Below are 18321 nucleotides of genomic sequence, written 5' to 3'. Positions count from 1 at the left end.
GAATGGCTGTCCTGGCTGCTAGCTAAACTATCGTGACCTCTGGTTGCATTAACAGAGATAAAATGTCCAGATAAGGGAGGTGAAAGTCCTACTCTCTTCCACCCTGCTCAGAGCATTCCTGGAGAGTACTGTGTTAAAGATCATCCTTAGCAGGGCAGCCCTAAGGGCAAGAAGCCTGGAAATCATATGCATTTCTAAGGAATAGTGGAGGGGGCTGGGATTTTGGAGCTGACCGAAGACAAGGCTCAAGCTACATCTTCAAATTCCTCAGGAGGTCCGTAAGATAGAAGAAACCGATTCCAGAGGGTTGAAATAGCCAGTGGGTGCAGATTAGAAGAGGGAGGCGGATTTAGGTCAGTATAAAGCAGGCGTTTAGAACCTTCTATGGAACAGGCTGCCCATGTGAAGTGATGAATTCCCCATGAGGATGCATGCTGGATGCTCCAGCACGATGGAGGAGGCGAGGCCAGCCTCAAAGGGCGACCCTCAGAATCCAGTGTGGGGCAGAGGGACTGCTCTGTAGAACCTGAACCACTTCTTCCCCTTCCTCCCAGAATTGCCAGCACAACACAGAGGGGCCACAGTGCGACAAGTGCAAGGCTGGTTTCTTCGGGGACGCCACAAAGGCCACAGCCACTGCCTGCCGACCCTGCCCTTGCCCATACATTGACGCCTCCCGCAGGTCAGACCCAGCTCGGGGTGGGGCAGATATGGTGGGGGGAGTGGGCAGTACAGCAGGCCAGGGGCATATTCTGGGCGGGGAGGTGGGATACCCGGGTTCAAATCCTCACCTCGTCACTAACTTCTTCCATGCCCCTTGACCTCTCTGGGCCTCAGCTTCCTTCCCTGTATTACGGGCCCATCTGTCTTTCTAGTATCGCTATGAGGCTGCAGATCGAGAATAGGTGGACAGGGCGCCTAGGTGGCTCAGTCGGTAGAGCATGTGAGTCTTGATCCGAGGGTTGTACGTTCAAGCCCCGTGTTAGGTGTAGAGATGACGTAAAAATAAAAAATTTTTAGAAATCTAGGGGCACCTGGGTGGCTTTGTCAGCTAAGCGGCTGACTTCCGCTCAGGTCATGATCTCAAGGTTCGTGGGTTCAAGCCCCGCATCGGGTTCTGTGCTGACAGCTCGGAGCCTGGAGCCTGTTTCAGATTCTGTGTCTCCCCCTCTCTCTGCTCCTCCCCTGCTCGTGCTCTGTTTCTCTGTCTCTCAAAAATACATAAACGCTAAAAAAAAAAAAAAAGAAAAAAAAAGAAAAGAAAAAAATTAAACGGGCAGCGAAATGGTGGGCAGGGAGACGACATCACGTCTCATGGCATACTGTGCCATGTGGGCAGCAATCATTTCTTGGGGTGGGAGTGTCAACCCCAGCCCATTGTTGCAGCCCTGCCCCATGTCCTGCCACTGGATACCCACAGGTTCTCAGACACCTGCTTCCTGGACACGGATGGCCAAGCCACATGTGATGCATGTGCCCCAGGCTACACGGGCCGCCGCTGTGAGAGGTGAGGGAGAGCCGACCGGGACCGGGGGGAGCAGGCTGTACGGGGTGGGAACATAGAAGTGCCACTGAGGACCCTCCCTCCCTCCACCAGCTGTGCCCCTGGATATGAGGGCAACCCCATCCAGCCAGGCGGGAAGTGCAGGCCCACCAGTGAGTATCACAGCCATCCCCTGGCACTCCCCCAGGCTGCCCACCAGCCCAAACCCCATGATCCCCGGGGAGGCATCCCACTCTGCCACCTGCCTGGCCAGACTGGGTCCATCCCATTCCCACCTGCCTTGCCAACACCCACTTTGTGCTTCCAGACCAGGAGATCGTGCGCTGTGACGAGCGAGGCAGCATGGGGAGCTCTGGGGAGGCCTGCCGCTGTAAGGTACGCATGCCCTCCCCTCCCCCACCCCAGGGGACTCCGGCGGGCACCCCGCTGGGAGGGGGGGTGGCCCCCACAGCTCCTTGGCTGCTGGGGGGTGGCCTAGCCAGAGGCTGATCGCCTTGCTGACAAGTCTTCCCCTCGTGAGAGGTGGGCTGGCATCGTGAAGGAGCCTGGGCTGGAGAGTCCGGTAACCTGGGTTCAAGTCCCGGATCCTTTGCCAGTCCTTCTTCATGCGACTGTTGTATCTGTGTTTGTTTTTGCATTCACACACTGACATGACGATAGGGGTATTAGCATCCCCAATTTACAGATGAGCAAATGGAGGCTCAGAGGAGGGACATTATTTACATTAAGACTGGGAGAATCGAGTGTCAATGGAAAGAAGAGCTGGACAGACTTTGGAGTTAAGCACTCCTGATCTTAAGTCCCAGAGGAGATTAGCAAGCTGAGTGACCTTGCGTAGATCATTTCCCGTTTCTGAGCCTCCGTTTCCTCGTGTGAAGCATGGAGGTATCACATACTTCTCAAAGTACTTAGAAGGATTAAATGAGGTGATGGTTGCACAGGAACTAGCACAGTGGATGAAACACTCCATAAAGAGCAGCAGTGACAGTTTTAACCAGGTTGCTGTATTTCAAACCTAAATGTATTTGTGAGCCCCCTAGCACCCAAAAAGAAAAGGGAAGAAAGATTGGTTGCATACGCTCCCATTAATTGAGAATCATGGTTCACATGGTGGCAACCCTGCTTACCTGTGCTCTTTCCATGGCTCTCCCGGCCTCGGGTCCCCTTTAGAATGTGGGCAGATTAGGCTGGAAGCTCCAGGCAGCCCCTCCCGTGGGCCATCCTGCAGCTCCCAGCTCTGTGCCTGCAGAACAACGTGGTGGGGCGTCTGTGCAATGAGTGTGTCGCCGGCTCTTTCCACCTGAGTGCCCGCAACCCTGACGGCTGCCTCAAGTGCTTCTGCATGGGCGTCAGTCGCCAGTGCACCAGCTCCTCCTGGAGCCGCGCCCAGGTACCTACGCAGGGTGGCTGGGCAGGGAGACCGGTGGGTCCGCTGAGTCCAGGGTGGGCCACGTGCCGGTCCCAGACCTCAGCCCCCGTTCCGGCCTCTTCTCCCCCTCCCAGGTGCGTGGGGCTTCCGAGGAGCCCACTCAGTTCAGCCTGACCAACGCCGCAGGCACCCACACCACCAGCGAGGGCATCTCATCACCCACATCCGGAGAACTGGTCTTCTCCTCCTTCCACAACCTCCTCTCCGGACCCTACTTCTGGAGCCTCCCCTCGCGCTTTCGTGGGGACAAGGTGGGCAGCGGGGGGAGGAAGAGAAAAGGAATTCCAGGCTTGGAAGCAAGAATGTCCTGGTGCCCTTGGAGGAAAGGTGGGAGACGCGGCTGGAGCAGTGGCATGTCAGGACTGTGGGGCCTCGGCTGAGCACCTGTCCCCCTTGTGTCCCAGGTGACCTCCTATGGGGGAGAGCTGCGCTTCACGGTGACCCAGCAGCCCCAGCCTGGCTCCGCACCTCTGCACGGGCAGCCGATGGTTGTATTGCAGGGCAATGGCATCGTCTTAGAGCATCACACTTCCCAGCAGCCCAGCCCCGGCCAGCCCAGCACCTTCACGGTGCCCTTCCGGGAGGTGAGCAGCACTCCCTGAAGCCTTGCGTGGGGAGGGGCGTCGATACCCCGAGATGTCAGGGCTTGCAGCACACGTGTGCTTTCCTTGGCAGCAAGCGTGGCAACGGCCTGATGGGCAGCCGGCCACACGGGAACACCTGCTCATGGCCCTGGCGGGCATCGACACCCTCCTGATCCAGGCGTCCTTCAGCCAGCGGCCAGCTGAGAGCAGGTGTGTGGGGCCAGGGCTGGAGGACAGAGGGGCCAGCTCTACCACATACAGGCTGGGTGGCCTTTTGTGCCTCAGTTTCCCCATCTGTAAAATGGAAATTATAACAGCGACTCTCTCACGGGGCTTGTTCTCAGGTTGGATTCCTTAGAAGCCAAACCTGAGATGGAGATTGGAGTGCACACGATTCACAGTGAAAACCTGGGAGGGAGGCAGAGGGGAGGGCAGACAGACGAAGGAAAGGAAGCGGCCAGGCCAGGAAGTGGTTTCAGATGAAAACTAGCCTCAGCCTCACCCTGCCGGGAGCTCTGCAGAGCCATTCTGCTTTGAGGCAAAGGGGCTTTTGTACCCTAGGTCCACCTATCATTGGTCACCCTGGGGGAGCAGGGTGGTATGTTCGATCCAGGAAAGGAAGGCTCATTCTCTGGAGAAGGTTGCAGGTAGAAGCCATCCGCCACAGCTCTTGCACCAGCTGGGGGATGGACACCCAGCTGGGGATCCAGACGGGGCCCCAACAACATCAGCAGCAGGGCTGTTGGGAGGGTTGTAATCGACATGATCCCACTCGGGACTCCGGGCATGCCTGGCACAGGATGTGTGCTCATTTATAGCGGGTCTTGTCATTTCCAGGGTCTCTGGTATCAGCATGGACGTGGCTGTGCCTGAGGACACCGGCCAGGACCCCGCACTGGAAGTAGAACAGTGTACCTGCCCACCCGGGTACCGCGGCCCATCCTGCCAGGTGAGTGCCAGGCTCCACCTCCTTGTCCTCCTTGGTGCTTCCTGGCTCCTCCTCCTTTAGCTCTCCCTTCCTCTCCAGACCCCCCCCCCCCGCCAGCCCCACCACCACTCAGTGGGCACTGCCCTGAATGGGTGGTGCCGAGGACTCCCCTCCCACTGCCGTCTTCTTGCCCCCAGGACTGTGACACAGGCTACACACGCATGCCCAGCGGACTCTACCTGGGCACCTGTGAACGTTGCAGCTGCCACGGCCACTCGGAGATCTGTGAGCCCGAAACAGGTGCCTGCCAGGTGAGTCCCGCCCTCCTTCCTACCTACCCCAGGGGTCTGCGGCCTCCAGGGGCTCAGCCTCAGCCCACGCTTTGCCTCTCCAGGGCTGCCAACACCACACGGAGGGCCCTCAGTGCGAACGGTGCCAACCAGGATACTATGGGGACGCCCAGCGGGGGACGCCACAGGACTGCCAGCCGTGCCCATGCTATGGAGCCCCCGCTGGTGGCCAGTGCGTCCGTTTCCTGCCTGTACCTGCCCTTTCCTGAAATGTCCATTGCCCCCTTCCGGACTCCCTTCCTCCCGGGCCCTCCTGAGAGGCAGCGGTTAGATCCTGGCCTTGCCGCTTCCTCAGTGTGTCACTTTGTACAAGCTACGTTTCCCTTCCTGGGCCTCAGCTTCCCTGTCTGTGAGGTGGGGATAATACAACGATACACCCCACCTTGACCACTCGTGTGAGAGGTGGCTGAGAACCCTTAGCGCGGTGCCTGGCACATGGTTCACACGCCCACTCTTCCTCTCCCTGCTGCCCTGGTCCTCAAGGAAGGGCTGCTGACCTAACTGTTTGCCCCCCACACCATCAGGGCTACCCATACTTGCTTTCTGGACACGGACGGCCACCCCACCTGTGATGCGTGCTCCCCAGGCCACAGCGGGCGTCACTGTGAGAGGTGAGGCGGGTGGTGGGCAGGAGGGGGACGGTGCAGGAGGTCCAGAAGCCTCCAGCTGTCCCCTCACACAGGCCCCCAGGAGACCACCAGCTCTCCTCCCTGTGTGATCTAGGCCTGCAGTTCACCTCCAATCGCCAGAACCCCCTACCCCAGCCTGGCCAGCGACTTCCCAGAAAAGCCCCTCGTTCTTGCTAAAGGTCCTGGGTTCAAGGCCTGATGATGCTCACTCACTGGCTCTGTGGCCTAGGGCATGTCCCTGCTCCTCTTGTCCCACCTGGCTCATTCCTTCCAACACCATGAGGTCTGGTTCCACTCTGAGTCCAACACAGGGCCCCCGGCACAGTCCTGGGCTCACAGCAGGCTCTCCAGGATTCTGTGGTTCTGCCCTCCCTTCCTCTAATGCTTTCTCCCTAGGTGTGCCCCAGGTTACCATGGCAACCCCAGCCAGGGCCAGCCGTGCCAAAGTGAGTAGGGTTGGGGAGGCCTTTGGGGTCGGGCTACCCTGTCTCCCCCAGGGGTGGGGCTAGGACAGAGCCTTTGTTCTCCTTCGACTTGCGGCAAGTGACTTTTTCTGAGCCTCAGCTTCTTGATCTGTAAAATGGGCATAGTAAAAAGCCCACCCACTCCAGAGGGCTGGTATAAATGCCTATGATGCCTACATATGGTGGGTGTTCAGAAATTAACACTCTCTCCCTCTCTTGCTGGTGAGTGAGATGGCCAGAGGGTGGGAAGTGAGGGCACGTGGAGGCGGGTTTGGGCCTCCAGCTGCGGCTTCCCTCCATCTCAGGAGACGGCCAACTGCCAGAGCCGATCGGCTGTGGCTGTGACCCCAAGGGCAGCATCGGTAGCCAGTGTGACGCTGCTGGCCAGTGCTATTGCAAGGTCAGTCCCAACCCCTGCTCTCTGTGAGGCCCGACATCACGGCCGTACTTGTTGCCTGGCATTCCCTCTCACTGTACCCTTGGGGCTGTCCCCGAGCCCCCACCACCCTTCCCCTGAGGGACCGCCTCTGCCCCGCTGCCCAGAGCCTGGTGGGAAATCAGGCAGCACCCGATGGGAGCCGGGCCTCGGCATGGGGGCTGTGGGATCTTCCCCGGGACTGCCGGAAGTGGCTGGGAGGCCGGCCTCAAAGGCTGCTGGAGGTACAGGAGACCCCCCCCCCCCAGTCTCCCCACACCCTCCCTTCCATCTGTCCTCCCAGGCCCAGGTGGAAGGCCTCACCTGCAGTCACTGCCGGCCCCACCACTTCTACCTGAGCGCCAGCAACCCCGACGGCTGCGTGCCTTGCTTCTGCATGGGTGTCACCCAGCAGTGTGCCAGCTCCTCCTACAGCCGCCACCTGGTAAGTGCCCGGGCACAGCCCCTCTGAGTCATCACTGGGGCAAGTCAGGAACCCAGCCCGGCGGCGTCCCCTCTGCCTGTGAGGACACCCACCCCCGTGCCCTGGTTATTGCCCATAGAAGCACAGATGCGAGCAACCCTCGCCCCTACCCTAACACCCTCCCCGTGGCCCCATTATCGCCTGTGTCAGCACTGAGCCCAGCACCCCTTTCCTTTCCCAAGTGTCCTTCCCGCTCCCCCCACCCCCGCCGCTGCTTCTGTCCTAGTCCTGCTCTCAGAAACCCCCCATAACCCACCCAAATGCCTTCCCACACCCCTCCCCAACCGAGGTGCCTGCCCCCGCCCCCCCCCCCGCCCAGCCCCCGCCCAAGCTGACGTCCCGTCTTCTTTCTGCTACCAGATCTCCACCCGCTTTGCCCCTGGGGACTTCCAAGGCTTTGCCCTGGTGAACCCACAACGGAACAGCCGCCTGACAGGAGGCTTCACCGTGGAGCCCGTGCCTGAGGGTGCCCAGCTCTCTTTCGGCACCTTCGCCCAGCTTGGCCATGAGTCCTTCTACTGGCAGCTTCCGGAGGCGTACCAGGGAGACAAGGTGTGATGCGCAGGGATGGCTGGCAGGCCCTCCCTAGTCACCGGTTCTGAGCCAGCCCCTGCGGAGCCCTGGGGCCAGTGGGGCTCAGACACAAGGTGGCCTCAGGGCAGGCGTCAGCCGCTCCGCGGTTAAGCATGCAGCCTTTGGGGTCGGATAGGCCTCGGCCTGAGCCCAGTTCTGCCATTTCCCAGATGACTGCCTTTTGATAAACTTCAGCCCCAGGCTGGCTGGCAGGATGAGAAGTCGTGCCTGGCACATAAGCACTCTCCTGTTAGTGGTTTTCAGCTTTCATGCAACAAATAGGTCCTAGGCGAGGCTCTAGAAACTCAAGGACAGATGTGACAGTTTCAGTGTCATCCCTTTGCTTATTCAGAGTTCCCTCATCTGTGCGGTGCTCTGTGCTCGGTGTCAGGCATGAGACTAACTCTGATTGTAAGTCACGTTTACGGAGCTCGCGCCGTGCTGGGCACTGTTCCAAGCACTTGTATGTGTCATAAATCGCCAGTACTGCTCCGTTTCCTTCGAGGGAACAGAGATGACACCCAGAAGGTGGCAGTGCTGGCATTCAGCCCCGGGTCAGAGGCTTCCCTTGAATCCTACACTGGTCAGAGATGAGCCGTGGTTTGCTGGGGTGGTGATGGTCATGCTGATGGTGGTGGCGTGGGGTGCAGGGTCTTAGGGGCGGACTGCAGAGCAGCCTGCCCAGACGTGTTCCTCGAGGAGTCAGTGCCATCTAATGACACCCAAGGAAAGATGGTCTTGGTACAGGAGTCCCCTGCTGGCCGAGGTCAGTGAGCGAGCAGATGTGTCCCCTCACGCAGGATCTCAGGGAGGTCAGGGACACAGAAGGGGGAGTGCCCAAGCTGCCATGTCCTTCTTCCTTGGACAGACCCAAGTATCCCAGGCTCCTCCCAAGGCTGACCTTCACCTTCCGGTCCCTTCCCCCTTCTCTGGGTTCCGCTTCTTCCACTCCTGGCTTCCCTGTCTTCCTCCCTACTGCCCTGGCCCGCAGTTCTCAGACTTCTCTCTCTACTCCCTCTTTTGGCGTTTCCCGGCGCCCCACAGAGGGAGGCGTATTTTGCACGGATGCGCCGGGCTCACCAGGTAGGCCCGTGATCTGAGTGGTGTGAAATGGATGTGACACAGCCGTGGTGTTTTCCGATGCCGTCAGTCCCGCATGGGGAAATGCCCAGTGCCCGAGGAAATGTGGTCCGCATGAACCCCGGCAGGTGCCCAATGGCCCCGCCCTGCAGTACCAGGAATTGGAGCTGGGACGACCTGTGCCCCATCTGCTCTGTGGTCTGGTCCTGCTGCCTGCTGTCTGTGGCCAGAATGGTGGCCGAGGTGGCAGGGAAACTAACTCGATGCTAAACCACATGACTATACCCAGCCCACCGGGTTACCCTAGCACTGCCTTCCGAGCAACCTCCACTAACCCTCTGTGTGCGTATGCCCCTTCAGCAGCCTGGCGCTAACCCCCAGGTGCCAGCCTGGAGGGCGGAGTATGCATCTTCCTCCCCAGTCAGCATGGGCCTTTCTGGCCACCATATCCACGGGGAGAGGACACTCCCCAGGGCTCCAGTGCTGGGGCCCTGGGAGGTCTGAGCTGGGCTCTGCCCTCCACCCATCAGAACCGCACGTCCCTCTCAGAGGAGCAGTTGAGGGCAGCTGTGACAGCTGAGAGGACCATGGGGCCCCCAGAGGGCAGGGGCCGGGCACAGCGGCTATCGGAGGTAACTCAGCACTTGGCTGGGACAGGCTGTATCTGGGGCCCCATGCAGAGCAGAGAGTATAGTTCAAGCAAGAGCCTTGAGCTGAGGCCCTGGCCTTCCTGGGCCATTTTCCCCCAAGCTAGGCCCCAGCCTAACACCCAGTCCACTCCAGTGTTGCCCATGGGAAACATTCCAGAGCCATCAATGGCTTGGGCTGGCACCATGGGCATGCATGGTTAAGTGAGGCCCAGGGAACGGCCTTCCCTACCACAAGTGCCCCGGGGACCTGAGCTCGACAGAGAGGTGTCTTCTGTATGGGCTTCTGCCCATAGTCATCTGGGCCCATCCCAGGATCGCCCCACCAGGGTCATGAGGAGCAAGAGGACATCGGGTGCGAGGGCCAGAAGGTCAGGCACTTGTGAACAGATAGCACAGAAGTAGGTGGCTCGTGGGGCCTCTTGCCGCCTGATGGGAGGCAGAGCCTCACGGCGTCTTTTCTGTCCCTCTCTGCTCCTTTCCTCTGTCCTCCCTCTCCCGGTCCCCCAGGTGGATGAGGCCCAGAGGCGGATGGATGCCGAGATCTGGCAGCTCCTTTCCAGCTTTGCTGCCCACCCCCATCCACCTGCCCCGGGGCTCTTGCTCCATCCCCAGCCTGCAGCTGCCCTACAAGCAGCTCTCCCTTCCTCCTCCTCCTCCCCCTCCTCCTCCTCCTCCTCCTCCTCCTCCTCCTCCTCCTCCCCTTCTTCCTCCTCCTCTTCAGCTTCTGCGCCTTCCTCAGCAGGCTCTCAGGTATGTGCCAAGGCACCTGCCAAGAGACCCCACCACCACCACCATGTTTTCCAGACTTTAGCTGTTTGTGAACCAACTTCACAAATTCTGCCATTTCTGCACGCTACCTGGGCTATGATTTACTTCAAATTTCCCTTGATTTTATTATTATTTTTAGACGTTTTTAAGTAATCTTTACACCCAACGTGGGGCTCGAACCCACAAGCCCGAGATCAAGAGTTGCCCGCTCCGCCGACTGAGCCAGCCAGGCGCCCCTCAAAGTTCCTTTTAAGTCTATCACACAGCAGCTCATTTGCGCTGGTAATACATTTTCCAATACATGTTAAAATACCTACTAAACTTCAAAATGTTTTCTGGTGTGCTGCATAAGTCATCGTGGGGTCCCCAAGAGGCACACACCAGATGTGAGGAGACACCAACCCAACCACGCCCAGTGAGAACAGTTGGGGTCTCTGGATCCAGGGATGGGGCACAAGTTGTCCCAAGAGCAGGGCTAGGACTTGAGCTTTCGGCTAGGGGCTTCTATCCCTCCACAGCCCCCACCCCAGCCTTCCCTCCAGGGTTTGCGTGTGTGTGTGCGTGTGCATGCGTGCAAATGTGTCCCCGCTGGGACTGTAGCTGTGCTCTGGATCCCCCACCCCCGACCCCCCAGCAGCTCTCATCGCCTGTCCTTCTGTCCTAGTTCTCTCTCTCCTACGAAGGCTTCTCTCTACTTCCTGGGAGCCTCTATTATTGGCAGCTGCCCCAAGCCTTCCTGGGGAACAAGGTAACAAGGAGCTGGGGGTTAACAGGGTGTCATCAAAACCTAAAATATTCGAGAGCCCTTTTTCAAAGTCCTTTATGACACAGATGGGTAGGTAGATCAAGGCCCGGAGAGGGGAAGGGACTTGCCTGGTGTCCCATCAGTGGCCACAGGCCCTGGCAGGGACCCGTCTCACCCAGGAGGCTTTACCCCATATCCAGCTCACTCACCTAGCTCTTGGCTCTGCATTCGTTCCTTCAGGAAGCATTATTTTAGCACTTCCTGTGTGCTGCGTTGTATCTGGGCAGAGGACGACCCTGGCCCTGGTCGTTCCTGTCATCGCCAGCATCATCAACGTCATCATCACCGTTGGCATTACTGTTAGGATTGACGTCAGCTCCGTCTTGTTCCAAAAACTATTTAGAATGCCTCTTAAGAATATGCATAATATGCCATGAAATAGCATTCAGAGAGGCAGCTGGGACGGAATTGGCATGATCTGGGGGGAATGGGGATAAGAAAGATCTGCCGAAGCCGAGAGCACAGCCAGGTGTGTGAGGAGCTGGCAGGCAAGGAGGCCGTGCACTCTGGGGACACTCTGCTCAGGGCAGTATTTTACAGAGCCTTTGTTACTTAATCTTTGTGCTACCCTTCAAGGTACATATTATTTTTATTGCTATTTCCGTAAGAGGAAAGTAAGACTCAGGTTAGGTGCCTTGTCCAGGGCTGTCCCGCCAGTACAGTTGGACTTGAACTCCAGTCTTAGACTTCGGAGTCTGCTCAGGGAGCCACCCTGCTGCACACGCCTACAGCTTGGTCTGGAAGCAGTGATGAACCTGCTGGCATCCAAAGCAAGCAGGAAACTAAGTTGTTTCATGGTTATCCAGTTATGCCTTAGAGTTCCTTCCCTCACCCTGAGCTTGTGGAAAACATCCTCAGGACAGTATAGCTCAATTTCAGCATGTAGTCAGTAGGCATTGAATAAGTGCTCACCAACTGAATGAACACAAAAATGAACAGATGGGCTAGGCCTGATGCAGTGTGGTATTGATCCGAACATCTGCTGTGGTGGCAGAGGAGATAAAGGAAAGTCCTGGGACAGAGCTGGGGCCTTGGCTGCCCACGTGAAAGCCCCCAGCAGGAAGCCTAAGGACTCTCTCAGTTGTGAGCGATGGAAAACCCAAGTACAGCCAGCTCCTACAACTACAAAGTCCGAGGAAGCTGGTGTCAGGCATGGCTGGGTTCAGGGGCTCATTAGGACTTTCATCTCCATTGGCATCATTCTCCGGCTTCCAATCTGACTAGTAAAGGGGGTATCTCTGGTGGAAAATGCACATTGGCCAGACCTGGTTCACGTCTGTCCTCAAACTACATGGCCCGCACGTAGGACATAGTTTCCTTTAAAGGAAACCAGGGCCGTAGTTTGCAAAAAAAACAGGGAAATGAATTCTAAGCAGACAAAAACCACCTGCCCAAGGGACAAGGCCTCTGAAGGCGCCCCCTCAGCCCTACCCCCACGGCCGGGAACTTGTAAACCTTCTGGGGCAAGCTCGTGATGATCACTGTCAGTACCCCTGTCTACTTTTTGGGAAATTTCTTCAAAGGGAAAGGGACTTGAAGCTTGTTTGCTGAGCTGTCAAGGCTGCTCAGGGTCACCCCCTGGCAGGTCCAAGACAGCAAAGGAACTGACAGGTGCCTGTCTCCTTGGCAACCAGGGGCCAAGCGCACTGGCCTCCGGTTGAACGGAGGGGACAGCGCAGGTACAGAAAAGCCTTGAGAAGCTCCGCCCACTCACCGGTAGGGTCACACGCACCCACCATGGAGGAAGGCAGAGTCGGGCTGTGACTGCAGGGCTTGCCTCTTTGCAGGTGGCGGCCTATGGCGGGAAGCTGCGATATACCCTCTCCTACACGGCGGGGGCGCATGGCAGTCCGCTCTCTGACCCTGACGTCCAGATCACGGTGAGCACGTGGCTTCCAGCTGGGCGGGCAGAAGGGGAGGGTGGAAACCAGCAGCCACCCTCGGTGTCCTTGTCCTATCGGCCCAGGGCTCAGCTGGCCTGGCACGAGCTGGGGGCCCGAGGCCCATGGCCCCCCACCCAGTCAGGTTAGACACTAGCCAGGCAGAGGCCCAGCTGCTGAGAAAGAGGCAGTGAACGTGGACCTGATTCCTTTGGGCACGTGAGCTTGGGCAATCAGAGACTGGAGGCTGGTGTCACAGAGAGGCCGGGACTGGTGGAGGACTCCTCTGTCCCCGAGGGCCCCTTGATTCCCCTCCCAATCCTGCCGGTGTCTCTCCAGGGCAACAACATCATGCTGGTAGCCTCCCAGCCAGCGCCGCAGGGCCCAGAGAGGAAGAGCTTCGAGATCATTTTCCGAGAGGTGAGATCACACTGTGTCCGACCCTCCCCCACTGCCCACCCTGCTCTGGAGCCTGGCCTCGACGGTGCTTCCCCTGCCCATCCCCCATCCTCACCTCACAGTCCTCGGCCAGTGCCTGGAGGCCAGGGGATGGGGTAGCGGTGCTGCAGGACTAGCACGCGGGGCCTCACACCCCTCACCCACACTCGCTTTGTCCCCCCACCCAGGAATTCTGGCGCCGGCCTGATGGGCAGCCGGCCACGCGCGAGCACCTCCTGATGGCGCTGGCCGACCTGGATGAGCTCCTGGTCCGGGCCACGTTCTCCTCGATGCCACGGGCGGCCAGCATCAGCTCCGTCAGCCTGGAGGTCGCCCAGCCTGGGCCCTCAGAGGGACCCCGGGCCATGGAGGTGGAGGAATGCCGCTGTCCCCCGGGCTATGTTGGCTTGTCATGCCAGGTGAGTGCGGCCAGCCCAGACACATCTGCTCTGGTACAGCTGGTCAGCAAGCTGGTCAGCTGCCATGTCCGTGGCCTGTCATTCCTGCCATAACTTTAATTTTTTAAAAGCCTTTCTTGCATCTGAATAGCAACTTTCTTTTTTTTTTTTTTTTAAGTTTATTTTGAGAGAGAGAGAGAGAGAGAGAGAGAGAGCGAGCGCGTGGGGGAGGGTCAGAGAGAAAGGAAAAGAAAGAATCCCAAGCAGGCTCCACACTGCCGGTCTGGAGCCCTACACAGATTTGAACTCATGAACCGTGAGATCATGACCTGAGCCAAAATCAGGAGTCGCACGCCCAACTGAGCTACCCAGTTGCCCCTGCCATAACTTAAATGTACTATGCAGTATCTGATCTATTCTTCCTAACACCCGTGAAAGATGTGTAATTATCCCCTCTTAACAGATTTTTAAAAAATATTTATTTACTTTTGAGAGAGAGAGACACTAAGTGTGAGCAGGGGAGGGGCAGAGAGAGAGGGAGATAAAGAATCCGAAGCAGGTTCCAGGCTCTGAGCTGTCAGCACAGAGCCTGATGTGGGGCTCGAACTCATGAACTGTGAGATCATAACCTGAGCCAAAGTCGAAGTTGGAGGCTTAACCGACTGAGCCACCCAGGCACCCCTAACGGATTTTTTTTAATAGAGGCTCTGAAGGCTAAGTGGCTTTCCCAAGGGGATACAACTATGGTCTCCCAAGACTAAGACCCAGCTCGTGCTCCCAGGGTGCCCCCTAGAGACAGGGAGGCAATACGGATACACGTATTTTTCTGGGCCAAAGCAGAACATAGAAATGCCTCGGAGAGGTAAACAGTGCGGAGCAGGGTAGGATTCTGGGCAGCTCACAAGGAGGACTGTATGAGGAAATAGTCCATGATGCAGAAGGGTCACCCCGAAAAGCTGAGGGGGCAGGGGCTACTTCCTTAGGCCTGGAATGAGGTTCCGCTCAGTAGGGAATGCCAAGCCGTGAAGGGAGTGCTGTGGTCTGCGCTGGGCATCAGGAAAAGTCCTCTCTGCCCTGGTGAATGAGACAGGTCGGGGAGAGACAGGGACCCCTATTAACAGGGAGGGCACTGGGGGTGGAACAGAGGGCTGGCCGTTGCAGAGAACCCAAGAGCATCCAGAGGGTTTGGCTGGAGACCGTGAACTCCCTGAGGGCAGCGCCTGAGCTGACTGTCCACCACTGAGTTTCCAGACACATTGGCAGGCCGCCAGTCAACACTGGACGAGTGAACTTGGAACTGAGGAAGGGGGAGGATGAAGGAAGGGGAGGGGGCTGAGCTGCAATGCCAGGTGGGCGGCAGGGAGGTCAAGTGTGGGAACAGCCAGCGCCCAGATGCAGGAACTCCCCTGTGCAAAGTGCACATCTCCGCAATTTTACATTCGTGCACCTTTGCTATGGCCACAGACTTTCAAATCCAAACATATGAACTTCACCTCCTTTGAAGTTATCAAATTTAATAACACATTTTGAAGGAGAAGCCCTGGGGAGGGCAGAATAATCCTGTGTGCGCACTTTCTGCAGTGAAGCAAAACAGATTTGTAAACATCCCTTTGAAATGGTTGGGGGGCGGGAGGGGCCTGGAGAAGTTTCAAAGGAGGGGTAGTGAATAGAAACTCTTTGTTTTCCAAACCCATGGTTACTCACTCAGAATGTGTAAAAACATCCTCGATTGTGTGTGAGATGCCTGCCTCTTTCACTTTATTTAGTGACTGTGAGGTAGTTGTAAAGATCTCCAAGGGCTCATTCCAAATCTGGGTCTCCTGAACCTTGTTTTTCCGTCTAGGAGTTCAGTTTTTCAATAGAGACCCTACCAGAAGAATTTTCAGGAACGAAAATGGGAAATGGAGAAGCGTTCTCCTCCATTAAGGGTGAACTATGATTTCAGTAAATTCAGAGTGGCTGGAGATGTCCCAGCTTCCACAGTGTTGAGAAACTGAGCACAAAGACAGGGAGGAAGGTTCCAAGAGAGGATGCTGGGGAGGAGGGCCGGGCCTGGGATTTCCCAACCAAGAGCCAATGGGAGTCTAGATTGTGGAGAGAGGCTGGAGAGAGAAGGTTCTGGTCTATTGGCTCCAGATGGGACCACTTTAGAGATAGAAACCAGCCCTCCTCCCTCCCCAGGACTGTGCCCCAGGCTATACACGCACTGGCAGTGGACTCTACCTCGGCCACTGTGAGCTGTGTGAATGCAACGGCCACTCAGACCTGTGCCACCCGGAGACCGGGGCCTGCTCGGTAAGACGCAAACAGGGCAGGGGCAGGGGTCAATTTCTCCGGGCCTGGGTGGGGCACCGGGGCTGCCTGGGAGGCAGGGAGGGGTGGGCTTGGTAAGGTGGGCCTAGGTCCAGGGGCAAGGTGGCAGGGCACGGATTGTGGGACAAAGTGCCTGAACCAGCAGTGGGCACTGTAGGCATTGTGGGATGGCCAGGATGGTAGAATAACATCCTTCTCTTTTTATTAAGTTTATTGATTTGGAGAGAGAGAGAGAGAGAGAGAGAGAGAGCGAGCGCACGCCAGTGGGGGAGGCACAGAGAGAGCGAGGGAGAGAGAGAATCCCAGCAGACTCCATACAGCCGGCTCAGAGCCCCATTCAGGTCTCGAACCCTACAAATCGTGAGATCATGACCTGAGCCGAAATCAAGAGTCGGATGCTTACCCAACGGAGCCACCCAGACGCCCCTTCTACAGTTATTTAAGATAGGCTCACAGATACAGAATTTCCAGCTCAAGGGATTACAAAACTGTACACTTTGGGGTAGATTTTGCCAAATGGCGGGTGGCTGACATCCTTGTGCCCCACAGCACTGCCAGCACAACGCCGCTGGGGAATTCTGTGAGCTGTGTGCCCCTGGCTATTATGGAGATGCTACTGCCGGGACACCTGAGGACTGCCAGCCCTGCGCCTGCCCACTGACCAACCCGGAGAACATGTGGGTGTCCCCGTTCAGGGCCCAAGGAAGAACTCCCACTTGGGAGTGGAGGGCACCGGGTGGAGGGTGGGCGTCCCCCGGCCTGACCTCTGCCTCCCCCATCCCAGGTTCTCCCGCACCTGTGAGAGCCTGGGAGCTGGCGGGTACCGATGCACAGCCTGTGAACCTGGCTACACTGGCCAGTACTGTGAGCAGTAAGTTTGCAAATAGGATGGGGGGGAGGAAGGGGGCATATGGTAGACTCCTAGGTGAGAGTCCTGGGGGGGTGTTGCTCAGAAAGGTCTCTGCCAGGATCACATCTTTCCCCTGCCCAAAACCCTTCCAAGATTCCCCGTTGCCCTTGGGCCAAGCCCAAGCTCATTCCCCTTTTAACACCCGAATCTACGATAGCTGGGCCTAACCTCTTGACTTCCTGATGTTCTGGTCTTTGCACACGCTGTTCCCTCTACGTGGAACGTTCTTCACCCTCAAACCTCCCCTTTCTCACTGACTCCTGTTTAGCCTTCAAAGCTCAGTTTCATTCGCTCATTCATCATGTTTTTCTTGAGCACCTACTGTGTGCCATGTGGTGCGCCAAGGTGTTGGAGGTAAAGGGGTGAACGAAACAGATTCAGTCTCAGCCCTTAGGGAGTCTACCACCTGTCATGGGAGACGGGGCAGCAAGTAATCATACAAACACATAATTATGAAGAGTGGTGAGTTCTCTGGAGTCCAATCTGCTCCAAGGGAATATAACAAGCCAGTAGTGCGGTCCTCTGGGGAGCTTCTTGACTCTCAGGCCTGGGTTAGTGCCCCTCATGTGCGTCTCTCTCGTTTACATAGTTCCTCGTTGGTTTCCCGACAAGCCAGGTCTGTAAGGGCGAGAGCTGCATCATGCTCACTGTCCCGATTCCACAAGCTAGCGTAGTAGTTGCTTAATAAATGCTTGTTGAATGAATGTTTCCCTGGAGACTAAAGACCTTATTACCCCCGTTGTCCAATCTGCTAACATCGCCGTTCTTAGCTCAGTGAGGCCGTGTTGAGGCCTCTTTGGTCTCCAAAGTCCTTCCAGAGTTGTGAGCCTCCTCACCCCGCACTGAGCCCACCCCCGCTGGACTTCTGGCTCCGCAAGTCCACCATGAGGCACCGAGTCCCCTGGGGCCTGGGGCCTGGGGCCTGACAGAGCTGGTCTGTTCCTCCTTACAGATGTGCCCCAGGCTACGTGGGTAACCCCAATGTGCGGGGGGGCCGGTGCCTGCCCCAAGGTAAGTGGGATCGTGGCGGGTCAGGGTGATGGAGAAGGCAGTGAGCCTAGGGAGTTTGAGAGTCACTACATCCGGGGGGCAGGGCTGAGGGTGGGGCACACCAGGGTTTGGGAAGACAGAGATACCTGAGACAGTGCTGCATGCTGGGAGCTCCTGCCTGAATGGCCTCTCCTGTCCTTCCTCCAGCAGATGCAGCCCCACTGGTGGTCCAGGTGCATCCGGCTCGGACCATAGTACCCCAAGGTGGCTCCCACTCCCTGTGGTGCCAGGTCAGTGGGAGCCCACCCCACTACTTTTACTGGTCTCGTGAGGATGGGCGTCCCTTGCCTAGCAGCACCCAGCAGCGACATCAAGGTACCCATGACCCCGGGCCCCTCAGCCCCATGAGCCACCCCAGAGGGAGGGGAATCACAGGCCTGTTTGCTGCGATCCTGTCCTTACACGCAGGGCCGGGTGGGAGACGGGGTGCATCTGCGCTGATGAGCTCCTCTCCACTTCCCACCAGGCTCTGAGCTCCACTTCCCTAGCGTCCAGCCATCAGATGCTGGCGTCTATATCTGCACCTGTCGTAATCTCCATCGCGCCAATACCAGCCGGGCAGAGCTGCTGGTCACCGGTGAGTCCCTGCTCCACTCCGTCCCCAGCCCGTCTGTGCCGGGCTGGACTGTGGACACAGGCAGTGGGCACGTCCCTCCGCTGGAGAGGGTG

The 18321-nt window shown here is 57.7% G+C and overlaps 1 protein-coding gene across 12 annotated transcripts in view; it reads left to right on the top strand.

Annotated features, from left to right (window-relative positions):
- HSPG2 (heparan sulfate proteoglycan 2) overlaps positions 1-18321 on the top strand; it is a 98423-nt gene that overhangs the window by 50164 nt on the left and 29938 nt on the right. For 6 of the 12 annotated variants that reach the window (XM_040464139.1, XM_040464177.1, XM_040464157.1 and 3 more), the window contains 25 exons: positions 555-682; positions 1421-1507; positions 1598-1656; positions 1812-1879; positions 2733-2894; positions 3008-3184; positions 3338-3517; positions 3609-3727; positions 4355-4466; positions 4643-4756; positions 4840-4967; positions 5320-5406; positions 5821-5870; positions 6194-6288; positions 6608-6748; positions 7148-7339; positions 12451-12543; positions 12883-12963; positions 13170-13400; positions 15561-15674; positions 16242-16369; positions 16477-16563; positions 17555-17613; positions 17800-17967; positions 18119-18229. In XM_040464139.1, coding sequence (XP_040320073.1) covers positions 555-682; positions 1421-1507; positions 1598-1656; positions 1812-1879; positions 2733-2894; positions 3008-3184; positions 3338-3517; positions 3609-3727; positions 4355-4466; positions 4643-4756; positions 4840-4967; positions 5320-5406; positions 5821-5870; positions 6194-6288; positions 6608-6748; positions 7148-7339; positions 12451-12543; positions 12883-12963; positions 13170-13400; positions 15561-15674; positions 16242-16369; positions 16477-16563; positions 17555-17613; positions 17800-17967; positions 18119-18229 — 2971 coding nt within the window. The remainder of the gene's footprint in view (positions 1-554; positions 683-1420; positions 1508-1597; positions 1657-1811; positions 1880-2732; positions 2895-3007; positions 3185-3337; positions 3518-3608; positions 3728-4354; positions 4467-4642; positions 4757-4839; positions 4968-5319; positions 5407-5820; positions 5871-6193; positions 6289-6607; positions 6749-7147; positions 7340-12450; positions 12544-12882; positions 12964-13169; positions 13401-15560; positions 15675-16241; positions 16370-16476; positions 16564-17554; positions 17614-17799; positions 17968-18118; positions 18230-18321) is intronic. The other 6 variants (XM_040464186.1, XM_040464144.1, XM_040464133.1 and 3 more) reach the window with 3 other exon arrangements.

Source organism: Herpailurus yagouaroundi, unplaced genomic scaffold (genome assembly GCF_014898765.1).
Source record: "Herpailurus yagouaroundi ecotype Mexico unplaced genomic scaffold, PumYag 77, whole genome shotgun sequence".
Classification (NCBI taxonomy): Eukaryota; Metazoa; Chordata; class Mammalia; order Carnivora; family Felidae; genus Herpailurus; species Herpailurus yagouaroundi.
The sequence above is the reverse complement of the archived record's forward strand: the minus strand, read 5'-3'. Positions and strand labels throughout refer to the sequence as shown.